The sequence below is a fragment of the Hibiscus syriacus genome, unplaced genomic scaffold (assembly GCF_006381635.1).
Source record: "Hibiscus syriacus cultivar Baekdansim isolate YM2019G1 unplaced genomic scaffold, ASM638163v2 tig00113725_pilon, whole genome shotgun sequence".
In the NCBI taxonomy this organism is placed as follows: Eukaryota; Viridiplantae; Streptophyta; class Magnoliopsida; order Malvales; family Malvaceae; genus Hibiscus; species Hibiscus syriacus.
In genome coordinates this window covers 7903520-7924307 of record NW_024063471.1, presented here as the reverse complement: position 1 = coordinate 7924307, position 20788 = coordinate 7903520, and the positions used below count along the sequence as shown (strand labels likewise).

Below are 20788 nucleotides of genomic sequence, written 5' to 3'. Positions count from 1 at the left end.
TAACATTAAATATGATTTAAAAAAATAATAATTGAATGTGCAAAATAAAAATAAAGTAATAGATAGGTGACATCCATTACGTGGCACCACATTTAAATTATCATTTCAACATTCTCATTCTGATTCATGGAATCACCACTAATGTCGAGAGAATATGGCAAGAATTCTATTTGTATAAATTGTCTGCAAGAAATGGATATACAACAGAAATAACTTCAAAAAACATAAATAAATAAACTCAACACAGCTACTGAGGTCTTAACAATCATCAACCCGTGATGAAAATGCCTAACTTAATATTATATCTCGACTTTTCTTTAATGTTACATCCTGCAATTTTGTGGTTTACTAAAAACTTACTGGGGCTTTGCAATTAAGGCAATGGCTTTGGCATGTCGTTTTAAGTTGTTAGAACATCAGGAAGATTGGTAGGTGCTCCAAGAATTTTACCACCAGCATCAGGAAATGTTTCTTGTTCCGGGATCAGAGAAACCGTTCCGTCTCTTCCGATTTCATATGGATACTGCATCAAGTGGCCCCTCATTTCTGTGTAATCATTTTCCGCATATGCTTTCCAGTTACTTTGGGCAATCTCATTAACAAGTTTTACACATTCCAGGCTTTGCGGTTCCCGGAAAGCATCGTCGTGTTCACCAAGGTGTTCCGCCCAGAGCGACATCCGATAACCATGAACCTAGATACAACAATGCTCGTGCAGCTTACAAATCTAGATAATATGTAATAACAGTCTATGTTTCAGGGCACCTAGTCAAGTTTATGTAGAATCTGAAAAGACAGTCCCGAACCTGGCCACGAGGGTTGGATTTCTTTACCGCCCATGTATAGTTTGGCTGGTAAGCACCCATAGCTATTTCGGTGTCCCTTGAACCTTCTAAGGATCTCTGGTTAATGTTTGCAGATCCTAGTAGCACATACTCATCATCCACTATCATCCCTTTGGCATGAACATATATCATGAATCTGCGGAATTGTTGAGCCAATCCCTGGCAAAAAGGAACGACGGAATATGTGTTATTGGGGTTTGGCTGTGAGTGCATTTATGTTTTGTTCCCTAAGATCTCCATGTCTATAATCGTCAAAGTAGATATAGGAAGAAAACAAAAAGGCTTATACCAGTTCACGGTTATCCTTGTTGTGATTTAGTTTAGTCGAACTCTCTAGAGGTGGAGCTTCACGTTTACCGAGGCAATAGAAGTTCAAGTACTCTTGTGGATTATACTGATCGGAAAGGCCTGCTAGGTCGAGTTCTTTCGCAATGATCGAGTACATCATGCTCACTGTTTGTCCCTATGTGCATTTAAACATAAAAATAAACTTCTATTCCTATTACTGTGATAACTAGCAAGTTATCACAACAAATAAACCGGTTTAAGGTCTTCGATTCTCTGATCCTTGACAAGGAAATGAAGAAAATAACACACTGACAACATATAAACTGGTTTAAGTTCCGTTGGAAATATGCAAACTTTTCAATGCAGAAGAATATGGAGCCAGAGATCAACCACAAGTAACAATGTAAAATTCCTTTTTTTTTTTTCTATTTGGAGTGAAAAAGGTTCATATTTGTAATGCACAATTCTTAATAAGGAGTGAGAAAACCTGAAAATATAATATTTCCTGCACAGCATTGCTAGTTGGCTCACCCTCTGGCCACATAGGTATTACTATATACACCGCAAAACGCTCTTTTGCACGGATTTTGCTGGCGATTTTCAGGGCTAGTTCCATAGGGACTAAGTTATCAGCACCTGGTTATGAAGAAAAATTGCTTCCCTTACCATTTCATATGTGTTTCCAAAGATATGAAAAGCAGATGAAACACTCCTTACACAAAGAGCTGACGACTTAATTCAGCTTGCCCAGAAACCAAACTATAAGCATTTCTAGATTATGTAAAAATCACAGATGTTAATAGGAAAAACCCAAATAAAAATTAACCTGCAATGATTACAGAGATCAAAATTAACTGTTAATTTTCTTAAAATGAAGCTACCACTGAGACTTTTAGAAAATAATACCAAGGAACAGTAGTTCGAAAGAAAGAAATAATGCAATTACTATAGTCTTTTATGCGTATGTGTATACATGCTAAACATAGTCATGTAAGAAAAAGACAGCCTTTTAGCTTATTTCGGAAAATATAATAGGAAATATGCATCTTTTAGCTTATCTGAGATAGATCCACTGGTTTCATAGACATTATGAACATAACTGAAAGAGGGCCAAGTCATAGCTATATTTCAGCTCCCCCAAAGAGTTAAATCCCATTTGCACCAGCCAAAGGGAGAAAGTGAAGTGCTACTAGTCTATGGTTGATTACCTGCATTTCTGTAGGATGGCCAAAAATATGAAGATCCAATGAAATACTGATTCTCAATATATATCGAGTGTTGTGCTGATCTTATTGCTTTTATATAAGCTATATGGATGCTCATGTCTACTTTCAAGTTCTTCCCACATATAAGGTTCTGCAGAAACATACAAATCAAAATACCAAGGTTCTTCATATTATGGATGTAACAAGGACTAAGAAAACTGTTAATGACCCAAAAGGCATTACAATGGGATAGTTTCAAACCTGAGCTGCAGCTTGCTGAACATCCTTTGGAAATCCTTTCACAGATCCAGAATCAATGGACCGGAATACCTATCATAAAGAGAACTGACATTATCTCAACATGAAGAGTAGAAGGAATAGAAGTCATTGTATGGAACATAAAATTTCCAACCTGCACATGCCAATTATCTGGGTCACCTTCATCTCTAACATGCAGAACTTCGTCTCCATCAGAACCAGGAGAGGGACATGTTATCCATGAAACACGGTCTAGCTTTATCAAGGCATCCTCGTGCCAAGGATTGACCTTTCTTACCTTGAAGTCACGCCACTTTGAAGACTTTCTCCATCTTTGTTCAAAATTAGTCAATATATCATGTGCAGCAGGGCCCTCGACTCTGCAGTGTAGATCATGCCATGCTTGCCTTGGGCCGTAGGCATTACTCTATATGTCAAGACATCCATTGTCAAAACCAATCCCACATGATACAACAGCAATTTATTCAAATAACTATAAAGAGTGTCATATGCCAGAGAGATAGCTTAATGGAAGGCACCATATCATCAACTACATATGCTATTCAACAGTGACATCACTGTTATCCAGCAGTTTCCAACACAAAGAGAAGAAGAAAACAAAATACGGAGAACCTTATCACATCTGACATCAAGCATATAAGAGTACGAAGCCTTACGCTAGAAGAATGACATGAATACTAGATGAACCCGCAAATATATGCTCATGCAGATTCAGTAAATGATTGAAACCAAACTGATGTCAAACACTAGTGATTGTCTATCTTTCAAAATGTTACCACGGGAAATAACTCAAGCTATATCTCAATCCTTAACAAGCCCTCCTACGGATAAACCTATTGAATTTATTAAACATCATGAAGGAGAAACATATTCGTTCACCAGGTTATAACAGCAAGCCATAATCTAAAATAGATAAATATGTTTACACCTGTTACTATGTCATGCGAAGGATAATGGCAAATAAACAATCGCACAATAAAAATGAGACACAGAGATTTGTGTGAAAAACCTAAAAGAAAAAACCACAGTTAAAGGGAAAAAAAAATTCAGTCTAATCCTTATTTTCTATTTATACGGTTAATTGTTGATATAAAAAAATCTTAGATTACAAAGGGTCTTCTTTAATACAAATTTATACTTTCAATAAAAAATTAATACAAGAAGTATAGTCGTACATGGATTGGATGTGCGATAAGGTCAATACTGCGAAAGCCGAATCAAACCATATTCAAGTAACAAACTCTAATAGTCTCCACCTTAACACAAATTCTAGAAATGCAATGCAAGTAAAAGAAAATCTCAATATAGATGAAAAATAAATTCTACACCTCTTCCACAAAACTTCTCAAGGATATTCCTCAATAATAGACACTAGTCAAGTCCAAGCAATGCTCCATTTTTGACTTAGTCATCGTATTGATACTTTTATAATAAGTGGCAACTTTACACTCAATAATATCACCATTTGCAATAACATCACGTACTACACAATACTAAACATCATTAGCATATAAATCTTCAACCAAAAATAAGGTGTAAGAATATAAATCAGCCATACCAAACCTCAGTGGAGGTCTACTTTCTGAACTCTTGGCGTTATGAATCCTTGCAACAAATTGAACTCTTTTTGCTTCCTAAAATTAAACTTCAAATTGCTAATCTATTGTTCAACATGAAATATTTTTGTGCTTGATTCAACCATTATGTTGTCCACTTATATGCTCTGAACACACATGTCAAAGTATAGTAATGTCTCCACCTGACATGGAAGAGGCAGTAACAATCCCATCATCTAAAACTGTTAAATCCTGCAGAATATAAAACTTGACAATTTTTTTCTACCCTTTCATCACTAAAAGAAAGCTTCTACTAATCCTCATAACTCCAACTCCAACAGTGTACGTATACCTTTTAGAATCCATTACTTAGTGTTCTGTAACCTATGACATTTAGATTTAATATGCAATTTTTTCTTACAATAATAACAAATTTCACCTAAGTTTCTCGATTGACTTAACACTAACATCACCACTAGGACTTTGTTCTTGTGCTCTCCCATAAACAATGAGACTCCATGTGAAACTAAAATTCGAGTCCAATCATGAAATGGTTCATCTTATCATACGAGGATAAAACATCATAAACTTCATTAACAGTGACAGATTCATGACTATATAAAATAGTATCCTTAAATATCAGATAGAAAACAATAGTAAATAGAAAGTAATTGACCCTAAATCTTCTTCGTCATAACTAACTTCTATAGTCTCCCAATCCAAGACAACCTCCTTAAAAACGATTAAGTGATCAGAGGCGAACCTTTTGCCAACTGATAAAAATAGTTGTTGCTTCAGATGCATCCTGCTGGTTAGAGTTTTCATCATGTACAATTTCTCCAGCTTCAACCATAACGCATCAGTAGTTTTCTCCTTCAACACATCTTATAATATTTAAAATATTTAATTTAACGAATACATATGAATTTGAGAGGGGTTTTCGATCCTTACGTTATTTCTACTCAGGTGTTCAAGACAAAGACATCCTACGAAATCATAATAAGACATTGTTCAAATACATATGTGCAAGAATTACTCGCATCTCTACTCGCCACAACGAAATTTAAATGGCACAATCCAATAGAAGAATATTATTCTTCAAATATAGCATTATCGTGATTGAATCAAGCAATCCAAAGACCTAGATACCAGTTTGTTATGAGTTTTACAGAAGATAACGACAAATAAGCAATCACGCAATAAAAATGAAACATATATTTAAATGAAAAACCCTAAAAGGAAAAAACACGAACAACATAAAAAAATTCACTAAAATGTCAATAAAAAAAGGTTTGTGACTTCAAAAATTCTTCGGCTTCTCATAAACAATAACCCTATTCCTATAATCTATTTATAGAGACAATTACCTAATGACAAATAAGTCTTAGATTACAGAGTTTTATCCAATAAGAATTCCTTTCAATCAAAAACTAATACAATAAGTACAGTTGCGTACGAACTGCATTGGATGAAAGATTTATAACGCGAGGATCAAATCAAACAAAACTCGGATCATAAAACACCTGGTCCAATACTCCAATGCCTAATGCTAATAATATAGAAATTGATTTCTTTTTTTTTTCTGTTACGTTCCATCCTAGAAATGCGAGATAAGAAACAATCTCAAACTTTATTGGGTTATGAAAATTTTTGGTATCTGGTAGCTGAGAGTTGAAATTCAAAGATTTCAAATGGGAAACCATGGACCCTTGCTCAGTTTCCCATCATTCTTCTTACCATATCAATCTATTTCCATCCAAAGTCGACTTTAATCATGAGTATATGAAAATCCTTCAATGGTGTTTGTGATTGTAGATAAGATTTATGTTACTATTTGTAAATAGCTAGTTAGCCTAGGATAAGTCTCTAGTTTATCTTTAATTTAAATTTTAAATGGGCTTTTACTTTGGTTAGACGTCTTGTACAAGAGATGATGGGACTCCCTCTCTTTGTAAGTGAATTAAGAAATAGAAAACAACTCTATTTCTCTAAAACTTACATGGTATCAATTTGGGTACATTCCTAAACTATCACGATGGTCGGACACTCTTCAAAAGTAAATTCTAGCCTCGCAAATATTTAGGTTCTTATGGCCTGGCTGAGTTTTGTTCTTACTCGGTAACCGTCCACAAACTACTCACCATAACTATCTTCGGATTCAATCTATGAAGATATTATTACAAGAAGGAGGAAGCTATGCTCTGTTTCAACGGGAGCCACAAAACCAAATGAAACAGACCCAGGGTGTGAAAAATGGATCCGGGAAAACAACATAATCATGTCTTGGTTAATAAATACAATGTCACCAACAATTGGGGAAAATTTCTTTTTGTGAGCAAGAGTAAAACTTCTGATTTCAAGCAAGACAACATGAGTGTGATTCATTATTACAACACACATTGACCAAGTATTGGCAACAAATTGACTTACGTGTGAATGATGCAGCACTTTACAAGAAGTTAACTAATAAAAAAAATGAATTTTCAATTCCTAAATGGATTGCATAAAAATTTGGATGTTGCCCGTGGGAGAATCCTTAGCATCAAACCTCTACCTATGAGGTATTTTCTAAAGTTCGAAAGGAAGAAAGTCGAAGAGCCCTCAGGCTGCCTAAACCTTCCTCTATTGATGGCTTTGCCCTTCTAACCCATGCTATATCTACTAGCAAAATCAAATCAGGGAGACCATAGTGTGATCAATGTCGTAAGGTTGGTCATCTCTAGAAGAATTGCTGGAATCTACATGGTAAGTGTTGGAATTCCGAGAATTTAAGAACAAAATTATTACTTATTTATAGGAGTTGACTTAGTGTAAATAGTTTCTAATCTTAGTTCCTGATTTTTAGGGATCATTTCCTTTACTATGCTACCTAATTTCCTATAAATTGTAAGCTACTGATTCTTTCGAATATAGAGAAAATAAAATTACATTTCCTCTCCTAAACTTGTTCATGGCATTAGAGCATTAGGTCTCTTTCGGTCCTGCTCGTTCCAATTAAAAAACCCCTTGTTTTTGCCTTCCTCCCATGGGAGATCACACTGAAACCTCATCTGAATTTGAAACATTCACAAGTAACTCAAAACATCAATCAGGTAACCTCACATGACGATATCAATTCCTCTCTTATAATCAATAATCATCGTCTAGATGGTAAGAATTTCTTACAATGGTCTCAATCCGTTTTCATGGTAATTCAAAGCTATGGCAAAATTAGGATACATCAATGGAGAAATTCCACGTCCTTCAAAAGATCCTAATTATGACACATGGGAATTCAATAACTTAATTGTAATGGCATGGCTGATCACTCTATAGAAAGCCATATAAGACATATCTACCTTCTATTCAAGACTGCATAAACAATGTGGGATAAAGTCAAGGAGAATTATTTAGACCTGAAAAATGCCTCTCAGATGTTTAAGATCAAAGCCAAGGTAAAGGACATTCGACAAAGAACGTTTGAAGTGATTTGTTATTACAACAACTTTGAAGATCTTGTGGCTGGAACTTGATATGTATTAGGAAGCAGGTTGGGGTGAGGGCATGGAATACACCAAGTTCATGGCACACCTCAACAAAGAATGACTCTACGATTTCCTAGCAGGGCTAAACAGTGAGTTAGATGAAGTATGTGACCGTATTTTGGGAAGCACTCTCCTACTAGCGATCGGTGAAGCCTTTGCAGAGGTTCGAAGAAAATAAAATTGTCGCTGAGTCATGATGAGACGTGAAGGAACCCAAACCCGTAAACAACACTAGTCACCATCCTATTGAAACCTCTTCCCTTATCTCTAAAGGTCCTTAATCTCGAAAATATTGAGCGGGAAGTGACCCGGGACAAAATAGATCAGGAGATCGCTCATGGTGTAGCCACTACAATCGCACCGATCACACAAAGGAGAAGTGCTTCAAGCTTTACAACTATCCTAGGATGACAAAAATCAAAAGGGCATGAAGGCTTTGCTATCTTCTAGCAACTCATTTGTTCCCACTAAAGATACCCTAGATGTCCGTCTAACCAAGTCTCAACTTGAAACTCTCCACAAGATACTCGGTACTCGAACAACTAATGGATCTTTGCCCATTCAAGGTATTGCCCTTAATACTACTTCTGATTCTAGTAATCATTATGTCTGGATTCTCAATTTGGGCGCCTTCGATCACATGACAGGTAACTTATCCATGTTTCACGCAAATGGCCTCTGTCACAACCAAAATCCCATATCAGAATAGAAGATGGCTCATACTCACCCGTTGTTGGCGTAGGAACAGTTCAACTCACAAGAATTTTTCACTTGAGAAAGTTCTATATATTCCTAATTTATCTTGCAATTTACTTTCAATCAGTAAACTCAGTAAAGATAAGGATGTTCTTGTTGAATTTTCTACTCTTGGTTGTGTTATACATGAACAGAAATCGGGGAGGATAGTTGGCACTGCTGAGATAGATGATTGACTCTATATATATAGAATAACCAAAATAATAAGAATAAGCAAGACAGATTGCAAGAAGGATCAGCTCTCATTAATTCAAATGAGGACACCATGATGTTATGGCACCATAGGTAGGACACAAACTTCATGTATTTGAAGCATTTGCTTCCTTTGTTATTCCGTAATAAAAGTACCAATTCCTTTAAATGTAAAATTTGTCAATTATCAAAACATACCCGTGTACCATACCCCTTAAAACCTTATATCCAATCCCGACCTTTATCCTTAATACACGGTGACTAATGGGGGGCTAGCCGAGTAAAAAATGTCATAGGAGCTAGATGGTTCATAACCTTCATTGATGACCATACTAGAGTATGTTGGGTTTATCTCCTCAAAGAAAAATCTGAAACACCAAAAATATTCTAGAACTTCCACTTCATGATTTGGACCTAATTTAACTCCACTTATACAAACTCAACACCGATAATGAGAGAGAATATTTTAAATATGTTTTAATCTCATCCCTTTCTGATCAAGGCATTATACATCAAAGTTCTTATTCTGACACACCGCAGCAAAATGAAATTTCGAAAAGAAAAAATTGACACCTTTTAGCTGTTGCTCGAACCTTAATGTTCACCATGAATGTCCCAAACAATTTGTGGGGGTAGGTTATCCTTACTATGTGTTACCTAATAAACCAAATGCCATCCAAAGTTCTCAACCTACAAACACTCTAAATGCCCTACAAAAAGCCTTTCCACTATTTCGTGTTTCTACTCCACCAGCTAAAATATTTGGTTGCAAGACAATAGTCCATTGTCATCAACCCAAACAGTTTAAACTTGACCCTAAGGAATTTGTGTCTTCATTAGCTACTATCCCACACAAAAGGGATACAAATGTTATTCACCAACCTTGTGTCGCATGTTTGTCTCTCAGGATGTCACATTTTTTGAAATCGAACCTTATTTTAAACAACTCATCTTCAGGGGAAACTCTTTATGAAGTGAGACACATGATACGCCTCTTATCATACCTTCCAATCCCACTCGTACCATTCCTGACACACAAAATCCTAATAACCAAGAAGTCCTTATAATTCTTTATTTACCTGATTCTCCCCTGCAACAAGAAAATATCATTGTCCCCTCTAACAGTGACCTTCCTAATTTGTAATAATATTTGTGAACGTATTAAGCAATATAATAGAGAAGTAAATATTGGTATCGTACTTCAAGTGGGCGACGTCATTGCTCGTATTCATGGTCTTGATAATGTAATGGCAGGTGAATTAGTACGATGAAACTTTTTTTATTGGATGATCATAATACTTCTCAAACACAACAACCTCTTATCTCTAAAGATCAACAACACCGGGCTCTTATCCTACTTGTTTATTCTCGACGCTGTTATTCTCATGAAGGTGACAAAATAGCATTGCCAATTTCATACCAACCTGAGGACTATTCTATACCTGAAGCATTCCCCTCATCATCATCCATTGATCTCCCGATTGCTCTTCGTAAGGGCACAATGACATGCACCCAACATTCTATCTCTCGGTTTGTATCATATGGAAATTTATCTAAGGCATAAAAAACTTTTGTAACTAATGTTGATCATGTAGAGACCCCTAGAAGTGTGGAAGAAGCCCTAGAATAAATCGAATGGAAACATGTTGTAATGTAAGAAATGAATGCACTCAAAAACAATGGACATAGGAAATTTCATATCTGCTTGAAGGGAATAAAATAGTAGGTTGTAAGTGGATTTTCACCACAAAATTCAAGTATGACTGGCAGCATCGAACGACACAAGGCTCAACTTGTGGCAAAAGGCTTCACCCAAACTTATAGCCTCAACTACGATGAGACGTTTTCACCTGTTGCAGAACTTAACACTATTCGTGTTATTCTCTCCTTTACTGTCAACCTTTATTGGCCTTGACATAATTAGATGTTAAAAATACTTTCCTCAATGATGCATTAAATGAGGAGGTTTATATGGACTTTCGCCAGGATTTGAAGAAGAAAAGAGTTGAGTGTGCAAGCTAAAAAAAACTTTATATGGGTTGAAAAAGTCCCCAAGAGCATGGTTTAGTCATTTTGTCAAGGCTATGATCAGCAAGGAATATACTCAAGGGCAGGCAAACCACACTTTGTTCTACAAACACTCGGGATATGGTAAATGCACCATTCTTATCATCTATGTTGATGATATCATCCTAACATGTGATGATTCGAGTGAAATCAACAAGCTAAAAGGTTCCTTAGTATATAATTTGAGCTTAAAGACTTGGGAAATCTCAAATATTTTCTTGGAATGAAAGTAGCAAGTACTTGGATACGTATTTATATTTCCCAACGAAAGTATGTTCTCAATTTACTCACTGAGACTGACATATTAGGTTGCAAGCTTGTTGAGACTCCAATTGAGTTCAATTTGAAGTTGGGCACTAATGAAGATATGGAAAATTAGATGGGGGATTTATCTACAACTTGTGGGAAAGCTCATATACCTACACACACGTCCCAATATTGTGTTCGTTGTGAGTGTCATTAGTTGATATATGCATGCTTCAGGGGAAAAACATTTAGAGGTTACCTACAGAATATTAAGATATTTGAAGGAAACTCTTGGTAAAGGTCTACACTTTAAGAAAACAACAAACTGATATGTGGAGATATATATTGGTGTAGATTGGGCAGGTTTAGTGAATGATAGACTCTCTACAAATGGTTATTGTAGCTATGTGTGGGGTAACCTTGAAACATAGAGGAGTGCAAAATAATATGTCGTGGCTCGTAGCAGTACTAAGGCTGAGTACCGAGCTTTGTCTCATGAAATATGTGAGGTATTTTGGATACAACGACTAATGGGAGAACTAAAGGTACCGTATGTCAGACCCATGAAGATGTACTGTGACAACTAGGCAGCAATCAGTAAAGCACATAATCCAATTCATCACGATCGTACCAAACACGTAGAGATTGATCGTCATTTTATCAAAGAAAAGGTCGACATAAGAGAAGTGTTCATTGCCTACTTACCCACCAAACAACAAGTTGCAGACTTATTAACTAAGAGCCTAAATAAAAGCATGTTTGAAGTTCTTAGTGTCAAGTTGGGTTTGATCAATATCTACACACCAACTTGAGGGAAAGTGTTGGAATTCCAAGAATTTAGGAATATAATTATTCCTTATTTCTAGGAGTTGACTTAGTGTAAATAGTTTCTAATCTTAATTTCTGATTTTTAAGGACCATTTCCTTTACTTTGCTACCTAATTTCCTATAAGTTGTAAGCTGTTAATTCTTTGAAATATAGAGAAATAAAGTTATCCTTTCCTCTCCTAAATATGTTCAGTAAGCATGCCAACTGGAAACCTTAAAGTATACAGCCACAAAAGAAGCCTGCTGCAAACATTGCCACAGTAGAAAATTCAACAAACTTCAATCTGCAACAATTTAGTAACTTCACATTTCTCTCCAACCCTACTCGATTTTCATGGATAGTCGATTTTGGTGCTATTGATCATATGAAATGAAACCATAACCTATTTTTAACAATTTCACAATCAACTATTCAAAGACATGTGAAGACTGATGATAGAACTTTACTTGTCGTTCAGAGCATTGGATCTGTGCTTGTTAAAAATTATCTTGTGCTTTAAAATATTATCTTTTTCTAAATCTTCACTGCAATTTTTTATTTGTTAGTCGATTTTGTCTTGATTTTCATTGTCGTACTAAATTCATTCTTGTGGTTGTGTTTTTTAGGAATTAGACTCGAAGAAGGTTGTTGATGTACGATTGAGTAGTTTTTCCTAATAGTAGATTAATTCTAATTATTAGTATATAACTCTACAAGGTAGTATAGTTTAAGTAGAAAACTAACACCATGAATTATGTAAAAGTAGGTACGTACGCATCAAATTTCTTGTAATTAAAAGTTTTAGGATTTATTACGGACTAGCAGCAAATACGACTATAGGGAACGATTGGGAGGGGCAGCGGTGAATGTTGCGATGGGGTTATCAATCGACACTGGCACGAATGGTAAGGAGGAGAAGCGTCGTGAGTAGGACGGCGTGAAGAGGAGGATAGTGCTGCAAGGGGAGTTTGAGATGAAAGATTTGGGAAATTTGAGATATTTCTTGAGCATGGAGGTTTCGAGATCGAAAAAAGGGATAGTGATAAGTCAAAGAAAGTACATTCTTGATCTACTATCAGAAACAAGAATGAAGGGATGTAAACCAGTCGAAACACCAATGGAGGTAAATCTTAGGTTAAGAAAACGAGAATTAGGGAGCCCAGTAAATAAAGAACAATATCAAAGACTAATAGGTAAACTCATCTATTTATCACCCACCAGGCCTGATATAGCCTTCTTTGTAAGCATTGTGAGCTAGTATATGAACGACCTAAGAGAAGAACATTTGGAGACAGTAAACCGAATTCTGAGATACTTGAAAATGACACGGGGACATGGATTGATTTTCAGAAAAAAAAACAAAGACAAAACAGTGAAAATCTTCTCTAGCTCAAGTTGGGCAAGAGAATTAACTGATAGAAGATCTAAAACCGTTGTTATTCATTTTTTTTGGGAAATCTTGTCACGTGGAGAAGTAAAAAGCAAGTGGTGGTCTCTCGAAGTAGTGTAGAAGCAGAATATAGGGCAATGGCACACGACATTTATGAGGGAATTGGGCTATAATGACTTTTAACTGAATTGGGATTATGTGAAAACAATTGTTTTGAACTTCAAAGCGAGAATAAGTCAGGAATAAGTATTGCGAAGAATCCAATTCATCATGATCGAACGAAGCATGTGGAGATTAATAGACATTTTATCTCTAAAAAGGTGAATAGTGGACTAATAAAACTCAATTATGTCCCTACCAAACATCAATTGGCTGATATTCTCACCAAGGCACTTCCAAAATCCACTTTCGATGAAATCATATCCAAGTTGGGTCTTTCCAACATTTACTCCCCAGCTTGAGGGAGAGTGTTAGATGTACGATTGAGTAGTTTTTCCTAATAGTAGATTAATTCTAATTCTAATTATTAGTATATAACTCTGCAAGGTAGTATAGTTTAAGTAGAAAACTAACTCCATGAATAGTATAAAAGTAGGCTTGTACGCATCAAATTGCTTGTAATTAAGAGAATTATTTTCGTTCAATTTTCTCTCTTTCTTGATAAATTATAAAGGTGATTGATTGTGTTGATTTGTGTGGTAGACTTTATATTATTGAAGGCCAATCTCCTCCTAAAAGACAAGCTCTGTCAAGTTGCACTAATAATCATGTTTGTTTTCTTCTTATATGTCTAGCTTAAGTTCAAATGGCATCCTATTATGACCCTTTTACATTGGTCATCCTAGTTTCTATTATCTTTAACAATTGTTTCAAAAATTATTTCTTAATAAATATCCATTCTCTTTACATTGTCACATATGTAAGTAGGCAAAACATAAACGAAATATATATCCTTCATCTTCTTATAAATCATGTCAATCATTTTTTCTTATCCATAGTGACATTTGAGGCTCTTCTAAGGTTAAGAATATTTCTGGGGCTAGGTGGTTCATTTCTTTTATTGATGATCATACTAGGGCCACTTGGACGTATTTAATGAATCAAAAATATGAAACAGAAAGTATTTTTAAGACGTTTTATATGATGGTTGACACTTAATTTTCTTCTAAAATTCATAATCTAAAAAGTGATAACATGACTGAATACTTCACGAGTACCTTGGGCATCTTCTTTACAGAAAAGTGCCTTATCCACATTAGATTTTGCGTCGACACTCCACAACAAAATTGAGTCATCAAGAAAAAAACACAAACATCTTTTAGAGGTTATTCATTCTCTATTTTTTCTTCAGATGTTCCAAAATATTTTTGCACAAAAGCTTTACTTACTGCTACCTATCTTATAATCACCTACCAAGTCAAGTTTTAGGCTTTCAAAGACCGATAGATGTCTTTCTACTATAGTTCTCTCTTTTCAAACCTATGACTTGCACATTAACAGTTAAAGTTTTTGGTTATTCTATTGTTCACATCCATAAGCAATTTTGGGGTTAGTTAGAACTTAAGGCTGCTAAGTGTATTTTTTTAGGATATTCTTCTCTTAAAAAGGGGATATATATGATATTCTCCTATCACTCATAAATTCTACATTATTATGGATGTTACATTCCATGAATTTATTTTCAGCCTTATTTTTCAAATTTTGAAATTCAGGGGAGTGTTTTGATGAATTTCAGCCTCAAACAATACAGTTACCTCTGGATGTTCTTGTTTCTATATCACAATCAACCTAGCTCATACTCCAAATTGAATCAAATTCTCCTACACCAGAAAGTCCTCCTCCAGCAACTCAACTTGAAAAAAATGAACTTAGTGTCTATACAAGGAGGAAGAGAAAGCCTGTTCCACAGGCTACTACACCAGTTAGGACTGTTCAATAGCTAGACCAAATTCCATTTCCTTTACATGATGAGCAAGGTATGGATTCTTTAAGTGTTGAAACTGTTCCTGCAATAGATACATCTAATTTATCTATTGCTCAGAGAAAAGATATCTGAAAGTATACCATTCATACTATACAATGGTATGTTACCTATGGAAAATTGATGCCTTCATTCAAAGCTTTTACTTCTAAACTTAATTAAGTGCATATTTCTGAGTCTGTAATTGAAGCATTAAAAAATCCTAGGTGGAAGAAGGTTGTTCAAGAGGAACTTCGGGCACTTAAAGAGGACAAGACCTAAGTTTTGACTGATTTACCTCCAAAAAGAGGACAGTGAGTTGTAAATGGATTTTCATAATTAAATATTATGCAAATGGGAGCTTCGAAAGGTTCAAAGCTAGGCTGGTAGCGAGGTGCTTCACACAATCCTATGAGATTGATTATCAGAAGACGTTTGCTCACATGACAAAGCTCAATATGGTACGAATTTTGTTATCACTTGCAGCAAATCTTGACCAGCCTTAAATTAACTCGACACTAAGAATGCATTTTTTAATAGAAATCTAGAGAATGAGATATATATGCAACAACCTCTTGGATTAAGCACAAACTCTATTCCATACAGGATATATAAGTTACTGAAACCCTATATGACCTTAAACAATCACCTAAAGCTTGGTTTGATAGGTTTACTAAGGTTACATTGAAATTTGACCATCTTCAATGTCAAACTGATCATAATATGTTTGTCAAAATTTCTTCAGAAAATAAAAAAGGCTATTTTAATTGTTTGTGTTGATGATGATTCTTTTCAAATCTGGAAACTTGAGGCTTTTTTGGCAACCGAATTTGAAACCAAGGACATTGGTTATTTTTATATTTCCTTGATATGGAGGTAGCTAGATCAAACACTGAAATTGTGATTAATCAACAAAAGTATACATTGGACTTATTTTTGGAGACAAGTATGGTAGGTTGTAAGCCTGTTGAGACACCTATGGAGCAGAACCTAAAATTTTGAATTAATTGAGATTTTTTTCCCCGTTGACAAGGAACATTATTAACGATTAGTAGGAAATCTTATCTCTTACAAAGTCGGATATTATTTTTTTCAGTTATCATTGTAAGTCAGTTTATGCATGATCCTAGAGAGGATCATCTTGCAACAGTAACTAGAATCTTGCAAAACCTTAAAATGACATCAAGATATAGGTTGGCTTTTTACCAAGAATGAGAAGAAAAAGGTGGAAGTCTCCACTGATGCAAGCTGAGCAGGAGAGCTCACATACCGAAAATTCACCAATGGGTATTGCACTCGAGTATGAGATAATTTGGTGACTTGAAGAAGAAAAAATAAACAGAATGTATTGTCAAGAAGCAGTGTTGAAGTTAAGTTTCGAGCTTTGGCACAAAAAATTTGTGAAGATATTTGGGTACAATGGTTCCTGGCAGAACTTAAAAATGAATCACAGTGAAAATTTCAAACTTAATTGTGATTATCAATCAGCAATTAGCATTGTTAAAAATCCAGTACAACACAACCGAACAAAGCATATGGAGTTAAATCTTCACCTTATGTCTGAGAAGGTTACAAATGGAATAGAAAAGCTTAGTTTCATCTCTACTCGTGAGTGGCCGATGTGCTCACCAAGGCGCTTCCTAGCTTACATCCAAGCTGGGACTCTATAGCATATACATACCAGCTTGAGGGGAAGTAAGGATGTTCATAATTCAGTTAAAATCGAATTAACTGATCGAATCAAAAATTTTCTCGGTTAATCAATCGGTTAATTTTGGGTTCGATTGATTAACGGTTAATGATTTTTAAAAACTTCAATTATTGATTAATTTGGTTTGAAATAAGTTAATTAGCTGAATTAATCGAATTAAGAAATTATTAATTATTTAAGATATTATATATATTATTTAGCTATTAGGGGTGTTCAAACTTTAATTTTAACTGAATTAACCGCTCAAATTAACCGAATAAATCAAAAATATTTAATATTTAATATATATTATGTATAAATTTCGGTTAATTCAGTTAACTGACCAATTAATCGAATTCAGTTTGTTTCGGTTAAAAATTTTTGAAAAATTCTGTTCGGTTAACAGTTAAAGGAAAAAAATTTTGATTAATATATTTTGGGTCATTTGGTTCAATCGGTTAATCGATTGAATACCCCTAAGAAGTGTAGATTGTAGATAAGATTTGTGTTACTGTTTATAAATAGTCAGTTAGTTTAGGATAAGTCTCTAGTTCATCTTTAATCTAAATTTTAGATAGACTTTTACATTGGTTAGACTTCCTGTACAAGAGGTCATTTAAAAGGATAGGACTCTCTTTTTCTGTAACCGAGTTAAAAAATAGAAAACAAAGAATTCTATTTCTCTAAAATTTACATAAACCTTCTAGTTACCTTTTCTTTTTTCGCCAAGAACTCTCCTAACAGCTAACTACTCTTCAATTTACCACTGCTTTTTTCCTTGTCTGCGATTCTCTTCCCAGAACTATATTAAAAGACCTCTAGAATATCAAAGTGGGTGAGGCAATAGCAGCATAAATCTATGACAACAAAACATAGTAGCTAGAAAGTTTTCTTGTATTAGATTAATTCAAATGTTAATTGGACTTTGCACCATTTGCTTTTGAGTAAGACTGTAAGTGTGCTTTGAACAACATTTATATGGACACCTAAACGAAATGCTAAGTAAAATAACTTCATCCTCTGCTAAATTATAATGCTGTCTTCTTATAATCCGCCATCATACTAGAAATAACAACGCACTCCACATTTCTCAAAAAAAAAAAAAAATAACAACGCACTCCACAATGCAGAGAGTTTAATGTGGAGAAACCACTTACAGGAAATGTAGGATTATGAATATCACCCTTGAAGACTGTATCTAGATCAGTAAAGATCCGGTGCTCAGGTGTGTCATATCTACCATCACATAAATCTAGACCACCAATGAAAGCAGTTATTTTCCGATTAATTCCTGAGCCTGGGGAGTCAAGAAGCACACACTTCTGATGATGTGTGAAAAGGGTTCCTACGACCTGAATTAGAAGGATATATTCAAGGCGTGGCTAAAACAACAAATTAAATGCATAGTCATCTAGTTATGACCAATGAATGATAAAAATCTTTCATGAATATACTAGTATCTGAGTGGCAAAGACAAGGCAGAAGGACAGTTGTTTTAGTAAGAATACTTTGTTCCACAAATTCTTTACCTGTTGCTTGAAAAAACTAAGTTTGCTGCTTGCATAGCGAGGAGCGAGCAGACAATGAACATTTGTGCGTTTAAAAAATTTTCTAGTCTCTTCATCATGCGTCTGCATGACACCTTCCTGCACTCAAGCCTAGCATCATTCAGGATGCGTATATGGATAAAAAAGATCACTAAATGAACAGTATTCAACCAATTCATCTGTATAAGTGGGGTATATAGGTTAAGGGTGGTTGGGAACAAAACAATAACATTACAAAAGGACTTCCACGGTAGGTAAAGCCTATTCATAGAAATGGCATCAACTAACTCTTAAATCAATAACATTAAAATGCGAACATAACAATAATTATCCCAATATTATGGCAAAAAATGCTTTCTTTTTCTGGTCAGGACAAAGAAAACACATTCAGACACGAAGGTAAGCACTACTAGATGTAAATGCTGAACTAATGAGTCAAGTACTGTACCGTTTTCAAAAGAAGTTTGTCATGTGACGTTTTATCATCCCATATCAGCAAAAGCACACGCACCCCTTCTTGCGATTTGTATTTCAACAACTCTCCCAAAGAAAGCTGCCCTTCCTCAGGTAAAGGCTTTGTTGGTTCCCTCACAAGTTTTACAGGATGGTAGATGGACCAACCAACTATGTATATGAGGTATTTTGCTTCCAGAATGGCATGGCATATGTCTTCCCAACATTGACCTTGCTTAAAAGTTTTTTCATCATCAAGGGGAATTTCAGGTACCAAGGAATCAGGTACATGAGCATCCTGGTAAAGGGTTATATTCCCTCCTTTTCGGAGTGGGAAATATGTATTTGGAACTCCCATGTAATCTGGTCCAGTCCCGACACCATGTTGATATACAGGATTTTCTTCCACTGGCCTAAACTGAAGAGTAACATGCAGTTCAGGATTTCGATCAGTCCCAGAATGGCCAACAATAGTGAACCAACCATTAACTTCATCTCCTGTAACAACTTTTTCTGCAGATATTGCAACCACTCCTATAAGTTCAGCACCAAGAACATCATTGTCCTTAACATGAAACTCAATATTTTCTACAGGATGCGCAACTGGCACAATGAAATGTTCATCCCACACGGGGTTCTCACAATTGGAAATTACTCTAGTTTGAGCAACCGTAGCCCCTGAAAGGCAAACAGATACATAAGGGTCACTAGTATTCATAGACTGCCTTCCAGAGGGCTTAATGCTAGAGGCCTTACGGCCAGAGGACTTAATGCTAGAGGCCTTACTGCCAGAGGACTTGGTGCTAGAAGCCATACTGCCAGAGGACTTAATGCTAGAGGCCTTGGGTTTCTTTCTGGAGGAACTCTCACAAGTTCTACACATAGAAAACAGTCTCCTCATTCTTTCTGAATTTAAATCCATATTTGGAAGACTTTTAGCTTCTATAATCCAGAAATCAAGTTCCCCATGAAGGAAGGTGGCTCCCTCAGCATCCCTGCCACTTGGAGATTTGTCGCGACCCATTCTGACTAATTAAGCAAAGAACAAATGGTTCAAATATCTCATTTCTACCAGACCTGAACCCAAAACATCAAATCACAACAATCTGCTAAAACAAGAGAGGTAGAATTCTTTTCCGGGTATCTGTCTTTTCAGCACGACTTACACTTACATCTCAAAGCAAGCATCTTCAATTGAACAATAAGCCTCATACATAAAGGTTGCAGCATCTTTATCATAAAAACAAAGCGGCCAGACAGCATGAAATACTCAAGAAAAAATTATTTTTGCCTGAACCATTACTCAGAGGGCCTCTCCAGCAAGCTGATAAGAAAAAGACATTAGAATAGACATCACAATACTCGAGCAAATGCAGTATGGATACTGAAGATATCGGGATTGAACATTCATTAAGGATATGCCCGTGATTTATACTTGCTTATATAGTATAGTTGAAGTAAACAATTTGCACTGTCAATTCAGGTGTCAAAATTGCACCCCATACATAATCCATACAGAAACATCATTGATGAATTGTTTCCAAAAACAATTCACATCCCAAATAAGCTTGTTTCAATTATCCTAATTTGATCATCCAGCATAGAAAAGAAAAGAAAAAAGAGTTGATCATTTCACAGGCAAGGTTACAAAATATAATCGTACCAAACGTAAGAAAATTCATATATCACCAAACAAAAGGGCATTACTGGCAATAATTTATTAGTACGTTAACCATTTGGATCAAAATCGAAAGAAATCAAAATGAAAAACGAATTGAAGGAAGAAAACGCACATTATAGTTATGGAATGCGTATGCAATAGCTGCTTTGTCTTGGCTGTACTATAGACCTTGTTGAAGAAGATGAGCAAGATTATCAATTTTGTGTTTAGGGTGAAAGAAAATGGCAGAACAAAATGAGAGAAGAGCAACATTCGCTGAGTTTTGTTTGGGAGAGAATTGCAGCGAAAATGGTGGGAAATA

At 35.4% G+C, this 20788-nt stretch overlaps 1 protein-coding gene across 1 annotated transcript; it reads right to left on the bottom strand.

Annotated features, from left to right (window-relative positions):
- Positions 1 to 292: 292 nt before the first annotated feature.
- Positions 293 to 20019, bottom strand: LOC120187473 (phospholipase D delta-like). The gene is made up of 11 exons (XM_039191179.1): positions 19648 to 20019; positions 18802 to 19542; positions 18336 to 18452; positions 17964 to 18158; positions 2751 to 3023; positions 2600 to 2668; positions 2342 to 2489; positions 1621 to 1769; positions 1135 to 1308; positions 807 to 1004; positions 293 to 694 (listed from the first exon to the last, which is right to left on the bottom strand). The coding sequence occupies exons 1-11, from the start codon at positions 19828 to 19830 to the stop codon at positions 401 to 403; spliced, it is 2541 nt and encodes an 846-aa protein (XP_039047110.1). The 5' UTR covers positions 19831 to 20019; the 3' UTR covers positions 293 to 400.
- Between the last annotated feature and the right edge of the window lie 769 nt (positions 20020 to 20788).

Coding starts and splice junctions, on each gene's coding strand:
- LOC120187473 (XM_039191179.1), bottom strand. CDS start 19,830: ATGGGTCGCGACAAATCTCCAAGTGGCAGGGATGCTGAGGGAGCCACC. Junction 3,024..17,963: donor TTCATAATCCTACATTTCCT/GTAAGTGGTTTC, acceptor CTTGACATATAG/AGTAATGCCTACGGCCCAAG. Junction 1,770..2,341: donor GCCATCCTACAGAAATGCAG/GTAATCAACCAT, acceptor CTTCATAACCAG/GTGCTGATAACTTAGTCCCT.